This window comes from Embiotoca jacksoni, unplaced genomic scaffold, assembly GCF_022577435.1.
Source record: "Embiotoca jacksoni isolate LCO1_2020_lvr unplaced genomic scaffold, fEmbJac1.0.p SCAF_4, whole genome shotgun sequence".
NCBI classification, from domain to species: Eukaryota; Metazoa; Chordata; class Actinopteri; family Embiotocidae; genus Embiotoca; species Embiotoca jacksoni.
The window spans coordinates 826,316-849,004 of NW_027185392.1; the positions used below are offsets into that span (position 1 = coordinate 826,316).

Consider the following 22,689-nt stretch of genomic DNA (forward strand, 5'->3'; position numbering starts at 1 on the left):
ACTGGTGTTTAACTTGATTTAGACTGGTTTTAGGCTGGTTTCAAAACTGGTTTTAAGACTTGTTTTGGACAGTTTTTAGACTGGATTGGGACTTGGTTCAGACTAGTTTAAAGACTTGGTTCTCGAACTGTTCTCTCTGTACAGTTCAGCTGCGTCACCACAATCACACAGAGCAGCTTTTCAATTGGATATAATTTCTATTGAATAATCAGAGGACGTTAGTTGAGTAGGGGGTCCTTCAATGTGGCCCAGGACACGTTCACACTGCTAAAATAATGTGGACATATGTGTCCCAGACCACCTCCTAATGTAGTCTGAGCGCTTTACCAGCACGGCCCTCCACTTTCTCCATGTGCCCAAAAAGCAACTTCTTAGAAATTAATTTAAAGTTGCTCATCGAATGGGACGGATTTATCGTAAAGTAGGACGCTCGCTGTTGGACCCTTTTGAGAAATGACGCGCGAAAAGAGGTGCACTGAGTACCTGGACCTTCATCTCTCTGTCAGTGTCCCAGATCCTGATGACCCGGACATCTCCAGATGTCATAAGGAGACCGGTCTCCTGCTCCCAGTCCACGACCATACCGGCTCCTACAACACAGGATGACACAGCAGTTATAAGACAAGAGTACAAACACACATAAAAAAACCCACACAAAAACAACAGGTTTTTTTTCATTTTCATTTAAATTGGATCTTTAAACACACACCCAAAATAACACAGCTGTTAAACACACAGAGCATGTGTTGATTCCCCCAAACACACAAGCCACACAATCTGTTAGGAGGTTTCGAAGGACTCTCGCTGCCACATGTAGCAAGTCAAACGAAAGATTAGCGCAACAGCTTCGCGCACCGACGTAGAACTAATAAATACGCCACAAAGGACCGAACGGAAAAACACAAACACACAAAAAAAAAACCTGCAGGTGCAAAAGAAAGAACTTGAAATTGTGATAAACCCTCCATGTTTCTCTGAGAGTTCACGTGGATTTGATGCGGATGGAAGCACGGGTTTCGCATTTTGCATCCCTCGCTGTCAAGGCGACCACGGGGGAGATGCAAACACTGACCCTGGAACCGAGCTCGTCAGCAGATTCGGGCTTTGACGAGTCAAATGGCACTCGGGCGAGAAAGTGAGCTGGGAAGAAGCTGAAGGCGGCAAGACGTCTCGTATGCTGGCAGTCACAGCAGGAATCAAGTGAACAGTGCCAAACACACAAGCCCCCCCCCCCCCATCCTTAAAAGAGCTTTCACTACGCGCCGCTCTTCTTCAGACCTTTTGGCTGGAGAGCGACAGCCGAGGGTGTAAACATGAATCTCTGTTGCTGAGTGATGGAAGTTTCACCACTGGTTGGCCGAATGCCACAACTATCAGTTTCAAATTAAATGTTCATCTTATCTTTTTAACCGATTAGTCCAATTAGGGCCGCCATCAAGGAAAGCAGAGACCCTCAGACGACCCTGTTTCCCGCAACTCTCCTCCAGCTCGTCTTCGGGGATCCTCAACCGCTCACCGACAAGCGGCAACCAGCAGTGACGTCACCCTGTTGGTTTGTGAACGGCCGTTACGAAGCCTCCAGTTCAGATTTTGTACGTCGCCGTGTTGCTGGTTTGGAGCGGTTCGGAACAGGAAGTGACCATATTTGGACGAGCTGTGGATCTGACTGATCTAATTGGAAACCTGACAATACTACGTCCCGCCCACTGATAGCTGTAACCTGACTGCACCACAGGCCTGTCAATCAAACAGATACGCCCCCAAAAACACGTCTTTTTGAAGCTTATTTTTGAATTAATGACGGGATTATTTTCAGATGGACCGCCAGAAAACTAATAAGAAGGAGCGACTTTAGCTAACAACACCGAGATAACTCGCGGAGAAATTTTATTGACTGAGAATTTCTTTAGGCTAGTTGAATGGGAGTCTATGGAGGCTTTTTGGAGCCAACCTCTAGTGGCACTCTGTGGTATTGCACTTCTGCATCGGCCTCATTTTTCAGAAGCTACGTCCACTTTTATATACAGTCTGTGCTCACCCGTTGTATTTTCTTGGAGATTACCCAATGACTGTCACCATGTGAGGGTAGGGGTGCAGACCGACCTTAATGAAATGAGCCAAATGAAAAACCCCTGTTTGAAATAAAAACTTCTCTAGTGCTTCACACACGGTCTAGTCCCGGATCGTGTTTGATCTCGTCTTGTTTGCTTCATTGAAAGTGTTTTTAGGGTGGTTTTTTTTGCCTTCATTGCTATAGTGAACAGAGAGATGACAGATGGGGATTCGCGTTCAAAAGAGCTCCTCAGTCGGATGCAAACCGAGGAAGATTATTCTATTTAAAGGCCTTGTCCGGAGTCTAAAAAGATTCTGGACATTCAGCAGCAGACGGAGAATCATATTTTAAGAGTACAGATGCTCTTTTAGGTAATGGACAGTTGTACGGTGGAGGAGACGGAATAATGGAGCAGGTAGGAACTCGAGGAAGCAAAATGCACATTAACGCTCTCCGTCGTTCTCTCGCAGGAATGCTTTTCACCGCCAACACGACCCAAACAGAATCCTTTTCACTCCTCGTGAAACTCATAGCACCATGCTTCATTTCCTCCTCCTTTCTCTCTCTGACTCACTTCCTCCTCCTGTTTTTTGTTTCACAATCGATACCCATATCCCGCTCACCCACCGACATCATGAAGCTTTTCATCCTAATTTAAGGTTTTGAAGTGTCGAGAGAGGATTAAAGGACTCCATTACTTTGTTCTTGAAGAACAGGAGTGATCTTGTTTGTTCTTTATCCTCTTGTTTACCTCCTCTGTGTGCTTCCCTTCTTGAGTCGTGACTTCGGCTCCTTCCACTGAACCATCTGTGTCGCGGCCTTGCGCTGTTCTACTTGGCTGCTAACGTCAGGAAAGCCCGAGGTGCCACGCGGCGGTTTTTCGAATCCCCCAACTGTGACGTCATCCGCCAGCGCGCGAGGAGGGGGAACGGCACGCAGGGAAAACCACTTCACAAGACTGTGCCCAGTCAGCGACGCGTTCGCAGTCGCATGTGGGCAACGCATTGATGCTGGCTCGTTTCACAGGGCTCAGAGAGAAGAGACGAGGCATTCCCTTTGATGATGGCAGCTTGGCAAGGAGGAAATCTGGGTTACAATGAGAAGGGAGGAGAACGGAAGATTCCCCAACACGCTGACGCTAGTGTTCCCCCTAAAATAAGACGCAAACACAACACCGACTTTTCCTCAGATTTTGTTTTATCCTTTTTTATGCATCATTATTTTACCCAGTGTGCCCCCATGATGAGAAATCCTTTGGTGATATGAGACGGAAGCACTGCTCTCGCCTTACCGTCTTTGTATTGCCGGTTCTATCTTAAACTTCTCGGTTGTTTGTCCCACTCACTGTCGGATGACCCAATGTTTGAAGTGTTAGAAATTAATTTTGAGATATAAAACATGTTGGCACCAATCTCAGATGATAAAGCCGAGGTTCAAAGTTAATTCATGACCTTTAAAACTCCATCAGAGAAATAATTAGAGGATAATTGTCGAGTCTTTTTTTGTAGATCCGTCCATTGTTTCTATCAACAAAATGGACTTCAAGTTGCTCTCATCAATATTTTTATATTCCAAATATTAAGTAAGAAGCGTAGCAAAGGCTTCACAGAGAATGATCTGCCATTGCGCACGCTTTTTAGTGTCTATAAGCGCATTGTTTTGGTCTATCTGTGACACAGCATTATTCCCAGCAGTGAAAGATCTAATTACCTACGACTGCCACTCGAGTTGAGTCAAATCATCAGTTACAAGAACCACAACCTAACCTGAACGTTGCCTCCAGTCCGGCCTTTTGACCGTTGCCATCTTTTGGAGTCAGAAGTGACCATATTTGGACGAGCTGGGGAGGATCTGACTGAGCGCCCCGCCATCCTATACCAGAAACTTGAGTGCACCTCAGGCATGTCACTCAAACATAGCTCTCTTTGAGGCCTACTATCTAACTTAATATGGAATTATTTACAGAAGAACCACCAGAACACTGATCAGAAGGAGGGAATTAAGCAAATGACACCATAATGACTTGTGGAAAACATTTCCTGACTTTGTATTTCAGGAGAGAAGTTGACGCTTTTTGAATGGGAGTCTATTGGAGCCGAAGGTTTTCTGGAGATTTCCCCGAGTGTCCCTCAGCGGTATTGCACTTTAAGGCACTTCTGCACTGATTTTTCAGATCTGGAAACGACGTGCATTTTCCCATACTGTCTGTGCTAATCTCTCCCTCGACTCCGCCCTGCCGTAGCAACGTACAACAATCACCATGTGACATACGGATGAAGTATTTTGTGAGTGAATTGAGTTGTGAGGAGAAGGCAGGAGCAATAGGAAGAGTGGGCAATGTTTCCTCAGCTGTAAACCTTACAGACGTGGAGGTATAGATAGCCTCGCTGTACGTTCTCTCTTTAAGCCTTGTGTATTTGCCGTCTCTTGCTCGAGATCAAACGTTCTCCCCAATAACGAGATCAAAACCAGTTATGATATATTGTTAACAGAAGGCATCTAATCTTCAACAGGGGAGGAAAAGATTCAGTCTGAAAACCGCTAACAGATCATGACCGCTACTGTACCAGTGAGCCTGGACTAATTTGTGATGTATTTATCTATTCCTTTGCATAAACACCTTTGTTTCCTTCCTCTGTTGCCTCTCCGGAGCATACGATTTCCTCCACATTCGTATTCCGCACCATTATCTCCGGTGATGGCCGAGCTATCCCACACACTGCAGCTCATTAAGCCAGCGCCGCGGCCTTCACCGCTTCTTCCCTTCATCCAGTTTTGCTTTGAAAAGGTCCTGCAGGACCTTCTCCGGGATTACTTGACTTGCCCAGCATGCATGTGCCTCTAACAGACGATGACATCATCTTGCGCTCCGATTGGCAGGGAGACTACCTCGCTATGGCATTTGTTTAACCTCTGGAGGCAGAGGCCCGACATCCAGGGAGGTACATTTAAATAAATTTTGATATTTCCTTTGGATCGACTGTTATCAATCTGACAGCAGCAACAGCCCGACACAACATATGGCACATATACAATAGAACTAATCAGTGTGACACAAGCTTAGTGACGATACACAAAATGCAATCAACCATAAGCATAAATAATAAATTACCTCCATTAATCGCTGGTATATCAATGATGGCCAGATGGCTGGTTACTTCAAAATATCAGTTCAACTTTGGACAACAGTCTAAACTTTGTACAGTTATGATTTTTGTTTTAATGGGAGGAGTGTAACGGAGGAAGGTTGGAGTTTTTTGAGTGTAATGACAACGAGGCCATAATGTTTCCTCAGCCGCATCATTGGACAGGGGTCTCCAACCTTTTTCTTTTCCTCCGAGAGCGACTCATGTTTGGTAACATATATTCACATAGCTGAGCTCCACCCAAACTGGCTGAATAAGCAGCTTTTATGTGAACAATAACTAATTGATACCGTCACAGGACAGAGATGATTTCTTATTAATTCGTTGATTGAAATAATTTGACAGGTCCCGATTGGTGGAGGTCTGGAGATCTCATTGATGTGACCAATTGTTTTTTTTTTATTTCCTTCCTTGTTCCTATAATGACACTTGGGAAGAGAGGCTTCTGTCACTTTGCCTCGATTGTAGTAAAAGGGCTGCAGACCAGAAGACACTAAGCTGCCTCCAGGTCTCATATTACAGAAAACGTCCAAGTTGTGCACCTCCCTCCAACTCCACACTGACTACCAAGTTGTGGATTTAGAAAGAGCCCAGAGCCCCGATGTTAACAAGGCACCAGGCAGCGCAGCCGAATGTAGAGCAGGACACAGCGTCCGCCTCCCTCAAGCCAAAGACGAGAGGGCTGTCCTACTTTTACTAATGCAGCCGAAAGAAAAGGGACAAAAGACACAAAAGATCCTCCGAATCCCAAACATGGGCTGATGGTGGTTTCCAGCCCTAAATAAACATCACCGTTGAGCGTCTTTTACCGTCATCTCCAACTTTTCTACCCTTATTCTACTCCATCTATCCTCTCTCTAATCCCACCTAATCCTCTGCCGCCCAGCTATTTATCCACTTCTTTTAACCCTCCCCCTGACCTTACCTCTAAAGAATTTTTTTTTTTTTTTTTACCTAGAAACCATCTCCCCTCTTGTTTTTTTTCTACCTCCAGCGACAGCCTTTGAATACTAATGCGGCGGCAATAGCTGCAGGAAAAGCTTCTGCAAGCATGTGCCAGCCACACAATCCCATAATTTCACTGGTTCCTCTGGAGTTTAACAGGCTGATCCCTCCAGCGGGAAAGACTGAGTGGCTCTACGCTGTTAAATAAAAAAAATCTCACGGCACCGACACACTCCCAATTAAACACGGACACCTCTGGGACCGGCTTAAATTAGCGTATATTTTTATACATGAAAGCAGCCATTTGAGGTGAATATGAGTTATGGGGGGGGCAGTGACTGAGCCTCGTCCTACCTTGGTAAAAAGCTTTTAATAAGCAATTATGTGAATTTGGATGTGGATTTCAGTCAAATGTGTAAATTGGCTCAGGCAATTGACTGTTTACTAAATCCTTCTGCCAAACAGTGTTTGTCAAGTAACAACCGTAACTAGGCAGATCTGTCAAGTAGAGGAGCTCTCACATGCCAACGTGGGGCTGAATTAGGGATTCATGGCATTTAGGGATTTTTACAGGGTGATCTCGTTTTGCTGTGTTTTCCAAAAGCACAAGCGGATGAATAAGTAACGGGTTAATGAGCTACACTAATGCTAGCTGCAAGCATGTCCGGCTAACTATATCTGAGCAATACTTCCAAGTGCGAGGACATTTTGTTTGTCGGTTGCAGTTTACATCGGCCGCCTTCACGACCAGCATATCCACTGTAGTATTAATCCAGGATCGGATGCTGTCAAGAGTTTAGGCTAAATTTAGCCTCTGCTCCAGCAACCCGAAAAACAATAACTAAAAGGAGGCTATCTCCTGACTGAGAATGGAAAGTTCAACAGGTGTAAAAACAGCTACCAAAAGGGGGCGGGGCTTAGGATATTTCAATACATTTTCAGAAGATTTCGATTTTTCTGAACTTTCAGGTGACTGTCGGGGATGAAGTTGATGGAGCATCACCACACAGATGAATGAATGAAGGGGGTCGGGGTGGACGGTGAGGGGAATAAAACAAAAGAGGGCACCGCTCCTGGATGTTTTTCGCGTTTTGAGGCAGAACGGAAGAGAACGGCGACACTCACCTCCTTGCTTACTCCTGTCAAGATATATGGAAACCCTTCTGGCCAGACCTGTGAGCAAAATGGAGGGGGAAGGGGAGGGAAGAACGTAACAAAGCAAGCAACAAATTAGCAAGAACCCCTGACTGTGTGCATGCAGACCCAAACGTTCCCACACGCTTAATTAACACTCGTGAAGCGATGAGCGACGCCCGTCGGTTCACGAGTGTTACTCGCGTGGACTCAAACAATAGAGCAGAGGGACGAACAAGGCGGCAGCGTCCAAGGCGAACGACAGGCAGCGATGATACGCCGGGATCAAAGAGCGACAGAGGAGCCGAGCGGCTGCCTCAGCATCACAAACGGGGGAAGCTGCCTGTCGGGTTTCAAACCCAGAACACTGAATCCACAATCCTTTTGCCACAGGGCAGAACAAGCAGGCAGGGCCTGTCTGTGTGTGTGTGTGTGTGTGTGTGTGCGTGTGTGTGTGCGTGTGTGTGTGTGTGTGTGCGTGTGCGTGCGCGTGCGTGTGTGTGTTTGTCTCCGTGGGCGGGGATTAAAGTTTGAGCGAGGTCGATGGTGTAAAGGACATTCGGAAATAATGACGGCGTGTGATCAAGTATTCATTTCAGAGGAGGTGCGCCGCCTTGTTCGGCCTCTCCCAGGAAAGACGAAAAGAAAAACCCCGAAAAACAATATCAAAGGCACCGCAAAAGAAACAACAAGGCAGACAGTCTGCAGAGGTGGCTGACTGATGACACACAGCACACGGGGCGGGTGATTGGACGATGGGCGGGGGGGGTGGGGGGGGACGACGACGAGCGAGGACGGGTCCTGTGGGTACTCCTCTGCGAGTGCGTGTTTGTCTGTCTGCGGAGGTGCGGCATGTTTTGGAAGCACAAAGACAGACTCGTGTAATATTTCATCGCGTCGTGCATTATTAATGCAGCTGAGGCAACGTTAAAAAGCCTAACGAATCAAAACACAGGGCGTCCAATCATCGTTTCTCGATCTGAAGTCAGGGCCGGGAGGGAAAAAAACGCGTTCGTGACGGTAGGATTGCAGAAGGTTTTTTTTTTTTTTGGGGGGGGGGGGGGATGTTTTAAAATAAAAAAAATTCGAACAGCACGAGCTGCAGCTGGACTCTCCGGTAACCCCCCCCCCCCCCCCTCCCTCTCAGCTGAGAGTCTGTTTACATTAATGATGCAGAAACTGTGGCTGTCACCAACCAGGATAACAAGCACACCGTTAACTGTTGAAGTCGTATCGAACACATCTCGCTGCGGGAGAGTCCTCCGCCGAGGAAGAGCCTCTGGCGGCGGAGTCGGGAGCGACGGTGATGCAAGTCGAGCGTGTCGTCGGCAGAGAGCTCCGGTGACTCCCCGTGGCTTCGTAATGATCGGAGACACATATGTGCGCGCATATGTGCGGAGGGGGCGGGCGGGGGTCGGCGGCATCCGCTCGGAGATCCAGTCAGCCGGTGAGTCAGCCTGTCTCACTCTTCTTGACAGGTCTGCTCTCGTTGCTCCCAATTAGTATAATATGTGTTGTCCGCCCGCACAAACCTGCAATAATACGATACGCACCTCTTTTTCTTTTTTTTTTTTTACAAACTTCTTCAAAGTGTTTTGGTTAATCAGAAGACTTATCGAACAGGTTATCAAGCATTCGGAGAAAACAAACGATCATTTCCTACGCAGCCCCCCCCCCCCCAAAAAAACCCCACCGCTGACCCAGAAAGGCGGAGAAAAAACGCCCGAGGCAGAAAAATGTGGAGCAGCGGAGAGAGGTGAAGGGAGGGATTGTGGGTAACGCCGGCACGACACATAGAAGTGGGGGAACGTCTCTGGCCGAGTGTGTACGGCACCGGTTCACGTGTTTGTGAGGAGCTCAGGATTTATAACGATCACTTATCTCGATGCAAAGTAAAGAATCCTACGGGGGACTGAATAAAAACCCACCTGCCGCACTTCGCGATTATCTTTGTGCACTCAAATATCTTTGAATGTGGGCCTCAGTGTTTTCAGGCATGACAGCTACATGATGGAGATGGCGTGTGACAGGTGGAGCTGGCAGACGATATTACGTTGGTTACATTCGTTTTTTGGATTGATGGAAATCAATTTTAAGTCTCGACTTAAGGAAGCTGTAAAAATCCTGAAGGGACTGAAATCAAGTGTTTAAGAATTTACCAAATCAAGTAACTTATTTAAGATTTTTTTTTTGAAGGCCAAATACGTCTTCACTGCTAAAACGTTTGAGGGCTTGAACCTGCAGCCTGTAAGCTGTCATATCTCTGACGAAGTGTGATCGGGATGAGTTGTGTGTGTGGGGGGGTGGGAGGGGGGAGTATGGGTGGGTGGGCGGGGTCAGATAGTAATAGAGAGCATTGGTCTTTACTGTGGGTGCTGGCAGAGGGCTGACCTCGGGTGGTGGGCAGCATGTCGGAGAGGCCCTGCCACGCCGTCACCATCTCCGGGTTCTTCTGGTCGGCGAAGTTCTTCCAGATACGAAGCGCTCCGTCATCTGCGGAGACAAACAAAACAAACGAAGAAAACAAGAGAGCGACGAGTGAGAGTCGGAGGAAGGAAGGAAGGAGGATGAAGAGGGCAGCAGAAGGCAAAGACCGAGCGCCGAGGGACACCGGGAAGAGGCCCGAAGATTTGATGAAGACCTCGAACCCAGACGCTTTTAAAACATGCAGCAGGCGGCGCGACTTTGACCGTGAACGCACACCCCTTAATAAAAAAAGAAAAAAGAAAAGACGGCAGAGCGGCATCTTAAAGAGGCTCTCCGCCCGAAAAGCATCCGGTCAGAAAAACAAAACAAGGCAAAAAAAAAAACAAAAACAAAAAAAGAAGCTCTGTGGCCGAAACACGGCGAAGGCACCGCATAAAACATCTTCCGTGCGCTCTTACGAGGAAGTTATTACAACCCATAAAAGTCTCCTCGAGATTTACGCGCTGCGTTTCACTTTTTTAATGCTGTATCTTTTTTTTTTCCTTCTTCTTTTTATATATGTATATATATATATATAGATATATAAGCGATGTCCTGCCCCGGTTTTCTTTCAGAGCAGCAGTGATGGAGAACAGCTGAATAAGTGCACATTACAGTTTGATGAGATGGATTGTAAATTTATGAATCCCTCGGAGTTTTATCAGCGTATTCGGGAGCAGCGCAGCGAAATGCAGCGTTCGCTCTTCATTTGATTTTACACGGTGAAAACCAAACACCGAGAATACGTGTTTGTTTGAATGTTGTTCTCTGCGGGTCCTGCGGGGTCGTGGAGGCAAAAACCGTGGAGGGGAACTGCTTTGTTCTTTGGATAAATGATGATGAATACGCACGAGGGCTTTGTTTGTGCGCGTGTGTGTGTGTGTGTGTGTGTGTGTGTGTGTGTGTGTGTGTGTGTGTGTGTGTGTGGGTGAGAGTCAAGTGTTTAACGCTTGTTGCTGCAACAAATGAGTCTCGCTGCGATTTCTGCTGCTGGTGGGAGAAAATGTCTCTGCCTCCGCCCCGACTCTCGCGAACTGCGATGTCTCAAGAACGCCTCGATGGATTTTCTCCACACTTGGCAAAAAAAACCAAAACAAAAAAAAAAACCATTCGCTTAATACGGAGGATGAACTGATAACATTTTAGGGGCAAAGGTCAAAGTGACCTCCAATTCCACACGTTCGCGTGAGCGCGATATCTCAGGTGACGCCTGGAGGGAATTTCGGCAAACTCGGCATAAACATTTGGCCTCAAGGGTGAACTGATTAGAGTTTGCCAGTCACAGGTCAAAGTTCAAGGTCGCAAGTGACCTCATGTCCCTCTCTAATCCGTCCGACGCGTTCTCGTGAGCGCGACATCTCGAGAACACTTCGAGGGAATTTCTCCAAATTTGGCGAACGCGTTCACCTGATACCAACGGTGAGCTGATAACATTTTGGTGGTCAAAGGTCACTGTCCAACCACGATGGCCCTGTGCTCGAGAACGCAATATCTCAGGAACGTCTGGAGGGAATTTCGTCACATTTGGCGCAAATGTTCAATTTAACGAAGGACGACCTAATTCGATTTTGGTGGTCAAAGGTCAAGGTCACGATATTTATAGTTTTTAATATAGATATGTGTGTGTGTGTGTGTGTGTGTGTGTTTCAAACCTGTCGCAGTGAGCAGTAACGAGCAGTCGTGGCCGTTCAGGTACTCCATGGATGTGATGCGGGTGTATCGAGGGTTTCCGTTGTAGAAGTAGTCGAGCCTCTCGCCCTTCTCCCAGTCCCAGAAACTAGAACACACAAACACACTCTCAGCATACCAATCCATCGTTTGATCGGTTTCCCATTTAAAATCGCGAGAAATGAAACTTTCGGTATTCAGACTAAAGCGCCTCTGACCAGATGCTGTCCTTGTCGGCGACAGCGATGCAGGTGTTGAACGGGTGGAACTTCACCACAGACGGGACTCCGGGGTTTCGGTTGATGAATATTTGATCATCCAGACGGGAAACACCTGAAACGGAGAGGAGAAACCCAGAGTGGAAAACACGCGGTGAATTTCTTAAAACTGGAAGATGAGAGGTTCGAGCTGAACTGGGCTGATAAGCGTGTACCAGGCCTGTTAGTGCATGTGCTGTTACCAGGAAACAGTCACGGCAGTGCTGTTAAATTCCCCCCCTTATGTGAATAGATGCATGACTAAGAAATGTATTTCTTCATACGTCAGAAAACAGGGTCAACGAAAATGTGTTTTTCTGAAGTAAATTGCATTTTGCATTGTTCATGAGCTGCAGAGCTTCGTGCTGTTTTTCAGGAAGCTGGATTACATCACAATGATTTATCCTGCACCAATAATGCAATCAGAAGAAAGTTATTTGATATCCTGCGAAAAATCTAAATGACAAACACTGGTTTGAAATCAAGTCAAGTTTTGACCCTGAACCTGAATGTTAAAGTAAATCTGTCAGGAAATCAAAGATCTTCAGTTGAGAACAGGAGTCCTTCCTGTGACCCTCGAATTTGTCAGATTTAGGCAGTGTGAGTGATGTGATTCTGGTAAAGTCGAGAATAAAACCACATTTTCTTTTGTTTTTTTTGCTTGTTATGATGAATTAAGAATATCTGTGATGAATGAAACGTATATTTTCTAAATCCAGAAATGTTCTGATACACTTGTTTAGCTTTATTATTTATAAGTCGGCTGCCTTTCTTGCTAAATCTTTGAAAATAAAACATCAGGATGATTTATATTAGTTTAGAATTACTTGAATTTTTTTGGGGTTATTATCTGTTTCTTAATCAATCTTAAAATTAAAGGTGTTTTATGCATTTTACTTTATTCTATATTTTAACTCTATTTTGTTTTATCAATGTGATGTCTTGTGTTTAATTTAATCTGTTCTTATGCATTTTGATTTTTAAATTCTATTTCAACATGTTTTTATGTTCCTTTATATCTGTTTTTATGTAATTTTCTTGCACTTCTTGTATGTGCTATACAAATAAAGTTTATTATCATATTATTATTATTATTATTATTATAGTGCTTGCAGTGGTAATGGTTAAGTGTTGTAATGTCATGTGGGTGATTTAAAGATGCTCCGACTTTCTGTTCATGTTTTTTTTTTAATACTACCAAAAGGGAAACTTGAGTTTTTGTACGTAGTAGCTAAAGGTTTTGTGATATAATTTTGCAGCCAGAACCATTTGGAATAAATAAAAAAGTAAAGATTCCAGCATTTTTGGGCTGCAAACAAAAGACTTGAGGACGCAGCACGAAGTCTGGTTTGAGGACCCTCAACGTGAGTGCAAACACGCAGATACATCTGACAGGAGGCTGACTGCCTCACCATATGTTGCCATGGCAACAGCACATGCCGGTTGGCCGGACCGTCCTTGGCTACACACGGACTCACTCTTGAAAAACAGCCATATTGAGAAGAAGAAAAAAAAAAAAATACATCTATAATAAATCCATTACAGATGAACGCAGGAATAAGATGCAGTCGGAGGGGAAGATAGTCGAGGCCTTTGGTTAAAAGCTGAGTGAATTATCATCATCATCTTCGTCGATTTGCTTTTGGCAGTCAATGAAAAACAACTGCGAAATCTGAAACTTTATAACTTATTTTCCATCAACAAGAGAAGAAAAACTAAACTATTTCTCCACCACTTTTTTTTTCTTTCTGTTTTTATTTCTAGCTCTGCTGCCTCCTCCATCCTCAGCCTTCCTCTCCCTCCTCCTCCTCCTCCCCCTCCTCTTCCTCCTCCTCCTCCTCCTCTCTGCAGGGAACAGACTGAATGAGGGCAGCCCTACTACTCCTCTCTTTCAGAAAACTGTGAGGGGAATTCATTGATTTAGCGAGCAGTTAAAAGAGAAGGAGAGACGTGTGTGCGTGAGCGAGCCTCAGCTCTGACGCCAATCACCTCGTGACTACGTGTGTTTGTGTGTGTGTGTGTGTGTGTGTGTGTGTGTGTGTTTGTGTGTTTGTGTGTGTGTGCGTTTGTGTGGAGGGGGCTGCCAATGACGTTGGAGGTGTTATCTATTCTGTTTGAGGAAGCTCTAACTTCACTTGGGGAGTCTGTGTGTACGCTGCTACCCCAGGCCCTTTAATGTGTGAGTGTGTGAATGTGTGTGAATGTGTGTGTATGTGTGTGTGTGTGTGTGTGTGTGTGTGTGTGTGTGTGTGTGTGTGTGTGTGTGTGAGTATGGTGTGTGTATGTGAGGGGAGTCCTGTGACTCATTCAGCAGGATGTATTCAACTGAGGACTGATTTCAATCAATTCTCTCATCCCTGCGAATCATCACACTCACTCGCACGTCTAAAATAAAGCTGCAACATTTCTGGTGTGTCTCCATCTTTTTTAAAAAAATTTTTTTAGACAGTCTGGATTTCACCCCCAAAAAAATCAGACAGGAATCTTCTAAATTGGTAGGAATTAAATCATCTAAAGAGCAATTTGTCTTTAAGTCACTGACTGTATAAAAGTGGACGTAGCGAAGCCACTGCAGAAGTGCCTTAAACTGCAATACCTCCGAGGGCCACTAGAGGTTTGCATCGATAAGCTTCCGGCTCCATAGACTCCCATTCAATTTTTCTCAGGAAATACAAAGTCGATAAAAGTTATCTCGGTGTTGGCAGCTAACGCCGCTCCTTATTATTAGTTGTGTGGCGGTCCATCTGAAAATAATCCCACCATTAACTAGAAAATTAGCCCTAAAAAGCGGCATTTTTGATTGACAGGCCTGTGATGTAGTCAGTTTTCCGCTATAGGTAGGTGGGGCACATTTTTTTGCTAGTTACTTTGGCTGAATTAAAATTTATTTTTTATCTATAAAATAGAATAGTGCCCACATTTTACTTTAATTTTGTAACTTTTCATTCATATTTTTCATTATTAAATTATTTCACGTTTTTCTGACTTTATCATCTCTGGGATTTTGATGCTCGGTGGTAATCATGCTGCAGGTGTATCTTTTGTTTTTTGGAGAGCTTGGATTTCACCCTTATTAACCTTCGTTGAGGCTCCATAAACATTCAATTAAACACGATTCTGTCCGAATCTCGACGCTCGTGCGATTTGACCACAGAGCATATGCATGAAATTCACTCCATCAATAAACCGGCCTTGCTTTTTATTTTATAAGATACAAGACCGGTCATGTGATGTCAACGTGATTAAAATCTGTGGTGATATTTTCATAATTCATTCAACTAAATATTTCGGGGAAATTTGTGCAAATAAATTTTTCATCTAAAGTTGAGGCCAGAGTTTCTTTAACTTCTCACAGGTGAACTTCCCCCCTTGAGGACTTAAAAGAAGATTTTTTTTTTTGCTACCAGACAGAGAAACGTGTTTGTATTTTTTATTTATTTTTACAAACGTGGCCTTTTGTCTTTGGACACTCACCTCTCTGCGTGATGCTCCGACTCTGCCGCCTCACGCGAGCGTTTCTCAGGAACCTCCACTGCCGCTCCATCCTCACCTGACTCTCCTGGTCGTGCTCCTCCGGGATCTGAAAGAAAACGCAGAGGAAAAAGAGAGAAATATTCAACCGATGCCTTTATTTTAAAACATTTCTAAAAACGTAGTATATTACAGCCTCTGCGGAAATTCTGAGCGCATCCACTGTTTTGTGAGCCTTGACTGTTCATCCCTCAAACTCTTCAAGACTTTTGAAAAGGCAATATCTCAAAGAATTAAAATTTCTTCATCACTTAGCTTTTTTTTTTTTTTTTTTTTTGCACGCAGCGATCATTGTGCCAAATAATAGAATAACATTCTCTCTTTCAGTGAAAGAGCCAGAAGTCTTCTCTGGATAATTAATATCTCTGAATAGAAGATCTCTGACAAAAAACTTCCCAACAGACCAGTGAAACTCATTTCAGAAAAATATAAAAGACATCAAACCAGAGGGCGTGAAATAAATATGTGTATATCTCCAGGGACTGAGTATAATGTATATAACCTCTATTGGAACTTTTTTGTAAGGCTGATTTCATGAATATTTTGAATATATATATATATATATAAAAGTATAAAGAATAATAACACAGGAATAAAAAAAAGAGCAGAATACTGGCAGTCACAGATCAATCAGAAAATATCATAACATCACTGGCTGATGTCCTGTAAGGAAATACCCAAATTTATATGCCACTAAATTCTGCACACTGCTCCTTTAATAAATCCGCTGACTACCGGTGGTTTTCCTGCTGCATTTTTTTAGACCTCCATCAGTGGACCAGTTTGAAAGCAAGAGTGACACCACAGTCTGTGTATAAAAGTGAACGTAGCCCTAAACTGCAACACCACCAAGTGCCACCAGGGGTTGGCTCTGAAAAGTGTCCGGCTCCAAAGACACCCATTCAACTTCTCTCATGAAATACAAAGTCAATCATTATCTTCTCTGCGTTGTTAGCTAAAGTCACTCCTTCTTATTCGTTTTCTGGCGGTCCATCTGAAAATAATCCGTCATTAATTAGATATTAGGCTTTAAAAAGTGTTTGTTTGATTGACAGGCCTCTGGTGCAGTCAGTTTTACGCTATAAGTGGGCGGAGCGTAGTACAGTCGGGTTCCCAAACAGACCAAGTCAGATCCACTGCTCGCTTCTACCCAGGTCATCCAAATACAAATACACTTCTGGCTCCAAAAAAAAAAAGCAAGATGGTGACGGACAAAAGTCCGAAATCGAGGCTTCAGAACGGCACACTCCAGGGAGTGATGTCACTGTTGGTTGCCGCTTGGGTTACACCGACTCCCTCTCGTTTGATAAACACTTGAGACGGCAGAAATAATAATGAAAAAAGAAACATCTGGCAAATATGACTGCAAGTAGTCTTTCTGAGGTTCAGGTGAGAAGATTGAAAAAAATATCTCTGATGCTTCTTCAGCTTCAGCTCCGAGTACAACAGCCATGAGATCAGCTTCAGTGAGCTTTAGAGGCGTAGATGTGAATTTTCGTTGCACTTAAGACAAAATGAGGATGAGCTTTAAAAACGTGAATCAGAAATTTGACAAACTATTCCTTTAAGAATCATTCACTAAATGTTTTATTCACCGCCTTTTTATCCCGTCACTGCGACACCGTTAAACGGCGCTCGTGTGGTTCCCGTTATAATGAGTCGCGGTATCAGCTTCACTTTATGTAATCCCATCTCATCACATCTGCTGAGCAGAGGGACCATATCAAAAGTGAGAACTTTATTCAGTGTTACGTAACAAAATGGTCCCGTCAGAACCGCTGCCGACTTTACTCTAGCTGAACAGGACGACTCTCTTTTTAAACATGACATTAAATATGCAGAGTTTAATATAAAGAAGATTTATGTTACTCAGCAGCTGATTGTATTAAAGTTGTAAATTAAAAATGCAAACTAAGCTATCGCGGGTAAACAACGGAGGAAAAAACAACAACCAAATGTGTGTGGTATCAAATGTTGTTTGCCAGTGTGTGCTTATTAGGCACATTTCTACAGCGAGGCCTCCTACGCACACCGAATGCTAAATAGCGCACACACACACACACACCAAACACACACACACACACACACACACACACACACACACACACACACAAAGCTACAGTGCCATGTGACCACATTACTACTATGTCATCAATATTCCTGTAATGTCTTTGCTCTGTGTGTGTTGCTGTTAAGGAGACACAACACACATTTTAACACCTCAGAGTGGAGCGACTGAATAAATAGATGTGTACGTTGGCTATGTCTCCTATCTGAGCCCGAGGGGAGGCACATCTGAGTGTGCGTGCTTGTGTGTGTGTGTGTGTGTGTGTGTGTGTGTGTCAGCCAGCTGATACTGTTGTTCTCAGGGTTGTGTTCCTGCACTGTGTCAGCTACTGATGTAACGTATAATGAGACCCTCAGGTGAAAAATGTGCGCGTTGTGTGTAAACAGTATAGAAAAATGAATAAGATTCAACACAGCCAGAAGTATGCGGACGCCCACCTGCGATTACTGGACATCTCGTATGCAGCTGTAGCAGCCTGCACTCCTGTGAAAACTACTTACGTTCAGTAACATTTCTTCACGTAGCTGAGCTCCACACAAACCAGCTCAACAAGCTTCTTTCAAAAACGTTTTCTTTCAATAACAAAGATGTTATGTTCTCAATTGAAGGGGGGTATTTTCGGTATTTACGATCACACAGATGTCCTCTAAATGCCTGCTGCAGTGCAGACAACTCTTGTGTGGCCAAACTGGTTTGAGAAATGTCAAATAAAAGGTTCTAATATAAGATTTAACTAATAAAATCCAGTATTTCCCCTATGACTGCCCCTCTTATCACTTTCTACATATTAGTCTCAGTCCAGACGCTCTGCTCTTATTTGTAATCCTTTTCTATCTTTGTTCTATTTCTAAGTACTAATATTTAATCTATTAATTTAAATATTAGTACTTAGTACAGCCGTATATATATACGGCTGTACTAAGTGCTAATATTTTACTAATAGTACTAATTATATATATATAACATATATATATATATATGTATATGTATATGTATATGTATATATATATATATACGGCTGTAAAAATTGAGAAAAATTGTGAATTTGATTGTTGCTGAAACTGGAATAAAAACTAAGTGAAAACAAAGAACTCCCTTCACAAGTTTAATTTAAAAGTTTAAGTTTAAATTAAACCCAAAGGTCAGGGTCGGGTTTCTATGTTTAAGTGTGAAGTTCTTCCTCATAACAGCCTCGGACACGCTGGATGGGTGGCGTGCTTTTAATTTTCAACGTCCACGTTAACGGATTAGAGCGTCATTTATAAAAATAGACCCGACGCCTATTTTTCACGCAGTTCTCAGCTTCACCTCCGTCTCTTCGTGTCGGTGTGAGTTCCTGTGTGTCTCGCTATGTACGAGGGTGGACAAAAATCACGCGCCTGCCTTTTTGGTTACAACTCGCCACTTGTCGGACCTCAAAAATTCAACACGTTATCAAAGAAAAACGTATTCTTATGAAACTTAAAACTTATGAGCATGTCGGACATGTTTCCCATCAGTCTGTCATGTGAAGGAAGTCTTCAGTGTCCTTCACACAACTCTAAAACTATGCGTGAACGCAGTGACACAAACACACATTTCGCTCGCGTGCTGCTGACACAGTGATATGATAACCTGTGTTCAGACTTTGAGGCGTTCTCACACAACACAACACAACACACACACACACACACACACACACACACACACACACACACACACACACAGGGCTTTGTAATGGAGTGGAGTTTTATGGCAGCACTCAAAATTGTGCCGACGCGGCGTTGCGATCGGCGCTCCTCCTGTATGTCCTCTGCCTGCTCTTTCGCTCCGTCTTCCCTTCCACTCATCTCTTCTGCTTTTCATCACCTTTTGTTGCCACTTCTGGCTCCGTCTCCCTTTCATCCTGTTCATCCCGCCGCCGCCACCGCTCTTCACGGAGTTATACTTCACTTTCAACACCTCTGTTTCTCCGCCTCCCACCTCTGTTTGCCACTTCACGTATGCTCTCCTCTTCAAATATTTTACTTTCATCATCTCCTACTTTTTCTGTTGTGCGTTTCACTCTCTACCTCTTTCACACAGACCCCCCCCCCCCCACAAACATCTGACATGTGATGTAAATATTTCATTTTAAGAAAAATAAACATTCTCTTTCTGTATCAGCCACTTTGTCTCACATGCAAACATGAATTTCTAATATTGTTTTCTGGCTTTATTTTCCTTCCACTTTGTCCTCTATTTGACCTTCACACTTGACTGTGAATAATTCCCTTCTTTGTTCAACTGAGAATTTTTTTTTTTCCATGAAAAAGGGCAGAAGATCAACTTATCATCACAAACTTGAGCACCAACAACAACTACATCTTTTCATCTTAATTTCGCTCTGGTTACAGCGCTCCGATAGTTCAATTATTCAGCAGAGCCATCTTGTACGTGCAGCAGGTGCGTGTCCTCGCTGTGATTGGTCCCCCATCCTGCTGCCTTTCGAAGAACTTCTTCATTATTCTTTAAAACAAACTCGGTACCGCAGAGGTTTACGTCCTCAGACGGATCCGTCACTCATTAAACCGTCGCAGCGTGCGCGATAAACATGCACCTCTGACACCAGTTCACAAAAGTATGTGAAAACACAATATTACCTGTCATAGCTGTACTTCTGTGTTGCTTGGCAACCACTTCAAGCTGCTGTTAAGAAACTATATTGCTTGGAAAAAATGTGGTGGAAAAAAGGGTTTTGAATTATTAACTAAATGAAGATGGATTTGCCCTTTTTTTCTTTTTGGTTGTGTTTTATTAATGTTTCACCTCCATTTCATCAAAGCAGCAGCATGTTGCTTCATGTCTGTTGTGTTTTCAGTGCTTAAACACAACCCTGGAATTAGAAAAAATAAGAAGCAGAATTCAGCTTTAAATAAAGGATGGCCATCTGACTCGCTCTGGCAGGGAGGACAGGGACGTGACGAATAAAGGGCCCGGACACACTGGACACCTGCAGAGTGTGTGTGTGTGTGTGTGTGTGTGTGTGTGTGCGCGCGCGCTTGGTTTTCACTTCAGTGACCATGTTAACAGGTCAGAGCAGCCACACGGCCCGCGTGAGGCGAGCGGGTCACGCCTCGCGTCATTGAGAGTTTTGGCGTGTCGCCTGTGTTTGTCGTGTGACGTGTTTTACCGAAAATAGAAGGGAAAAGATCCATTAATAAAAATACTGACACCAGCAACATTCTAAAAAAAACCAACAAAAAAAATCGAACAGCTTTCACTTTATTTTTAACGTCCTGGCTAAATCTGAGTATCACACGACATGACGAAATATAAATACTCTACTTTTTTATGTGGACATGGAGGATCCCACACGTGTACAGCACTAAACAGCCACAACAGCAACCCAATGTATGCTCTGACTATTTTATGTCAATAATTTAACAGGTGAAAGGCAGTGTTTGACTGGTGTAGTCTCTCTCTGTCTGTGTGTGTGTGTGTGTGTGTGTGTGTTGAGAGTGAAAACAAATAAAAAATGACATGACAGCTTTAAGGTCACAACTCTTCACTTGTCAGACCTCTTGTGGACAGCAACAAACTCATGGTGGAGACAGACAATCGCAAACGACTCCATGACCCGAAGGATCCTTAATATAAAGCAGCAAACACACCGGCAGTCTGGATAGACACACACACACGGTGAAGAAGACAGTGACACCCACCTTCATGACGGGCTGAGCGAAATACTTGGCGCTCCAATCACAGAGTCCCGTCTGGAGGGCGGCGCTGATGTAGTTCCTGTGACCACCGGGGTCGTCACCGTCTTCAGCCGCCTGGACATCAACACACACAAAAATAATGTCAGCGATTAAAAGAGAGTTAAACCTGAGAAAAAGGAAACTGTGCTACTTTTGCTCTTTTCAGAAAGAAACTAGAATCACTGCCTCCATGTCCATGTCCGTCCAGACTCATATTATACAACTCCGTTTCCCCAAAAAGTTGAGACACTGTGTAAATATTTGATGGCTGTGATCTTCGGGCTCTCAGGCAGCACTGAATTAAAAACAGACACATGGAAGTTACTGCACGGACTCAGAAATAGTCTGAGAGTTCATCGCTGCATCCACAAACTCAGGTTAAAACTCTACTGTGCAAAGAAGAAACCCGAAATAAACGCGATCCAGAAACACCGCCGCCTTCTCTGGACCCGAGCTCATTTAAGATGGGCCGAGGTGAAGTGGAAAACTGCCCTGTGGATTGATGAATCAAAATTTTAACGTCTTTTTGGAAATCAGGTACGCCTCATCCTCCAGGCTAAAGAAGGAGGGACCACCCAGCTCGTTATCAGCGCACAGATCAAGAGCCAGCATCTGTGATGGTATGACGATGCATTAGTGCGACATGGGTAGCTTGCACATCTGGGAAGGAACCATTAATGTTGAATGATATATAGGTTTTGGAGCAGCACATGCTGCCATCCAGACAAACGTCTTTTACAGGGAAGGTCTTGTTTATTTCAGCAAAACAAAGCCAAACCACGTTCTGCACGTTTTACAACAGCATGGCTCCGTAGTAGAAGAGTGTGGGTGCAGTCCAGACCCGTCAGCCATTTGAAACATTTTGGTGCATCATGAAATGAAAAATACGACAAAGGAGCCGCTGAGCCGATGTGTTCCTCCTACCTGCTCGGGTCCCTTGTCAAACATCTTGCGGGTGCGGGGGAACTGGTGGGAGTGCGGCGCCTGTCCTCCCAGGGTCGGGGTGTAGGGGGGCCGCGTGGCCGGCTGCTCTCTGGCGGGGGGTTTGGGCACGTCGTTGGTCAGACTGGAGCTGCTGGTGCTGGGCATGGGCGGAGAACCGCTGCAGGAACCAGAAAGGAAGGTGGAGACGATGTTACGCTCATCTTTAAAAAGTGGGGTTTATATTTTAGACGAGACAGTTTTATACTGTGAATATACGATATATTATCCTAATGGAAAGAGTTTAACAGAGCCACTGTTAAACTATTAAACACTGTTAAACCCTATGCATCGATAAATGCAAATAAAACACAAAGCAAAAAATGTTTAAGTGTAAATTATTCACATTCTGCTCAAAACAATCCCAAGAAATCATTTAGTTTGCTTCTAATCTTAATAATTAAAATCTGGGATACCAATAATGATTTTGTTACTTTTAGTCTGCTGAATTTGTGCTTGAATTTGATTGATTTGTTCTTGTTCACGTATCATCCATATTACACAATACTTAAAGAAAAGTAACATCTGACCTCATACTGCTAGAAAAATCTGCATCTTTTCTTTGCATCTTATTAAATTCGACTGCTTTTCTGTGTTGTGTTGCTAAAAGGGAGGCTGTATACATGATGCATAAGCTTTGGGATTTCACTGTAATGAGTTTTCTGTGTGTGATGGCGTCGGTGTGTGTGTGTGTGTGTGTGTGTGTGTGTGTGTGTGTGTG

General features: G+C 44.1%; 1 protein-coding gene across 2 annotated transcripts in view; it reads right to left on the reverse strand.

The window, feature by feature from the left end:
• Positions 1-22,689, reverse strand: part of rptor (regulatory associated protein of MTOR, complex 1) — a 165,989-nt gene that overhangs the window by 6,722 nt on the left and 136,578 nt on the right. Inside the window, exons 24-31 of one of the 2 annotated variants that reach the window (XM_069168105.1) lie at positions 21,912-22,089; positions 20,952-21,062; positions 15,144-15,249; positions 11,631-11,745; positions 11,397-11,521; positions 9,670-9,771; positions 7,270-7,317; positions 484-590 (exon numbers count right to left, since the gene is read on the reverse strand). In XM_069168105.1, the coding sequence (XP_069024206.1) occupies positions 484-590; positions 7,270-7,317; positions 9,670-9,771; positions 11,397-11,521; positions 11,631-11,745; positions 15,144-15,249; positions 20,952-21,062; positions 21,912-22,089 (892 nt within the window). Of the gene's footprint in view, positions 1-483; positions 591-7,269; positions 7,318-9,645; positions 9,772-11,396; positions 11,522-11,630; positions 11,746-15,143; positions 15,250-20,951; positions 21,063-21,911; positions 22,090-22,689 lie in introns of both variants that reach the window. The other variant, XM_069168104.1, reaches the window with a different exon arrangement.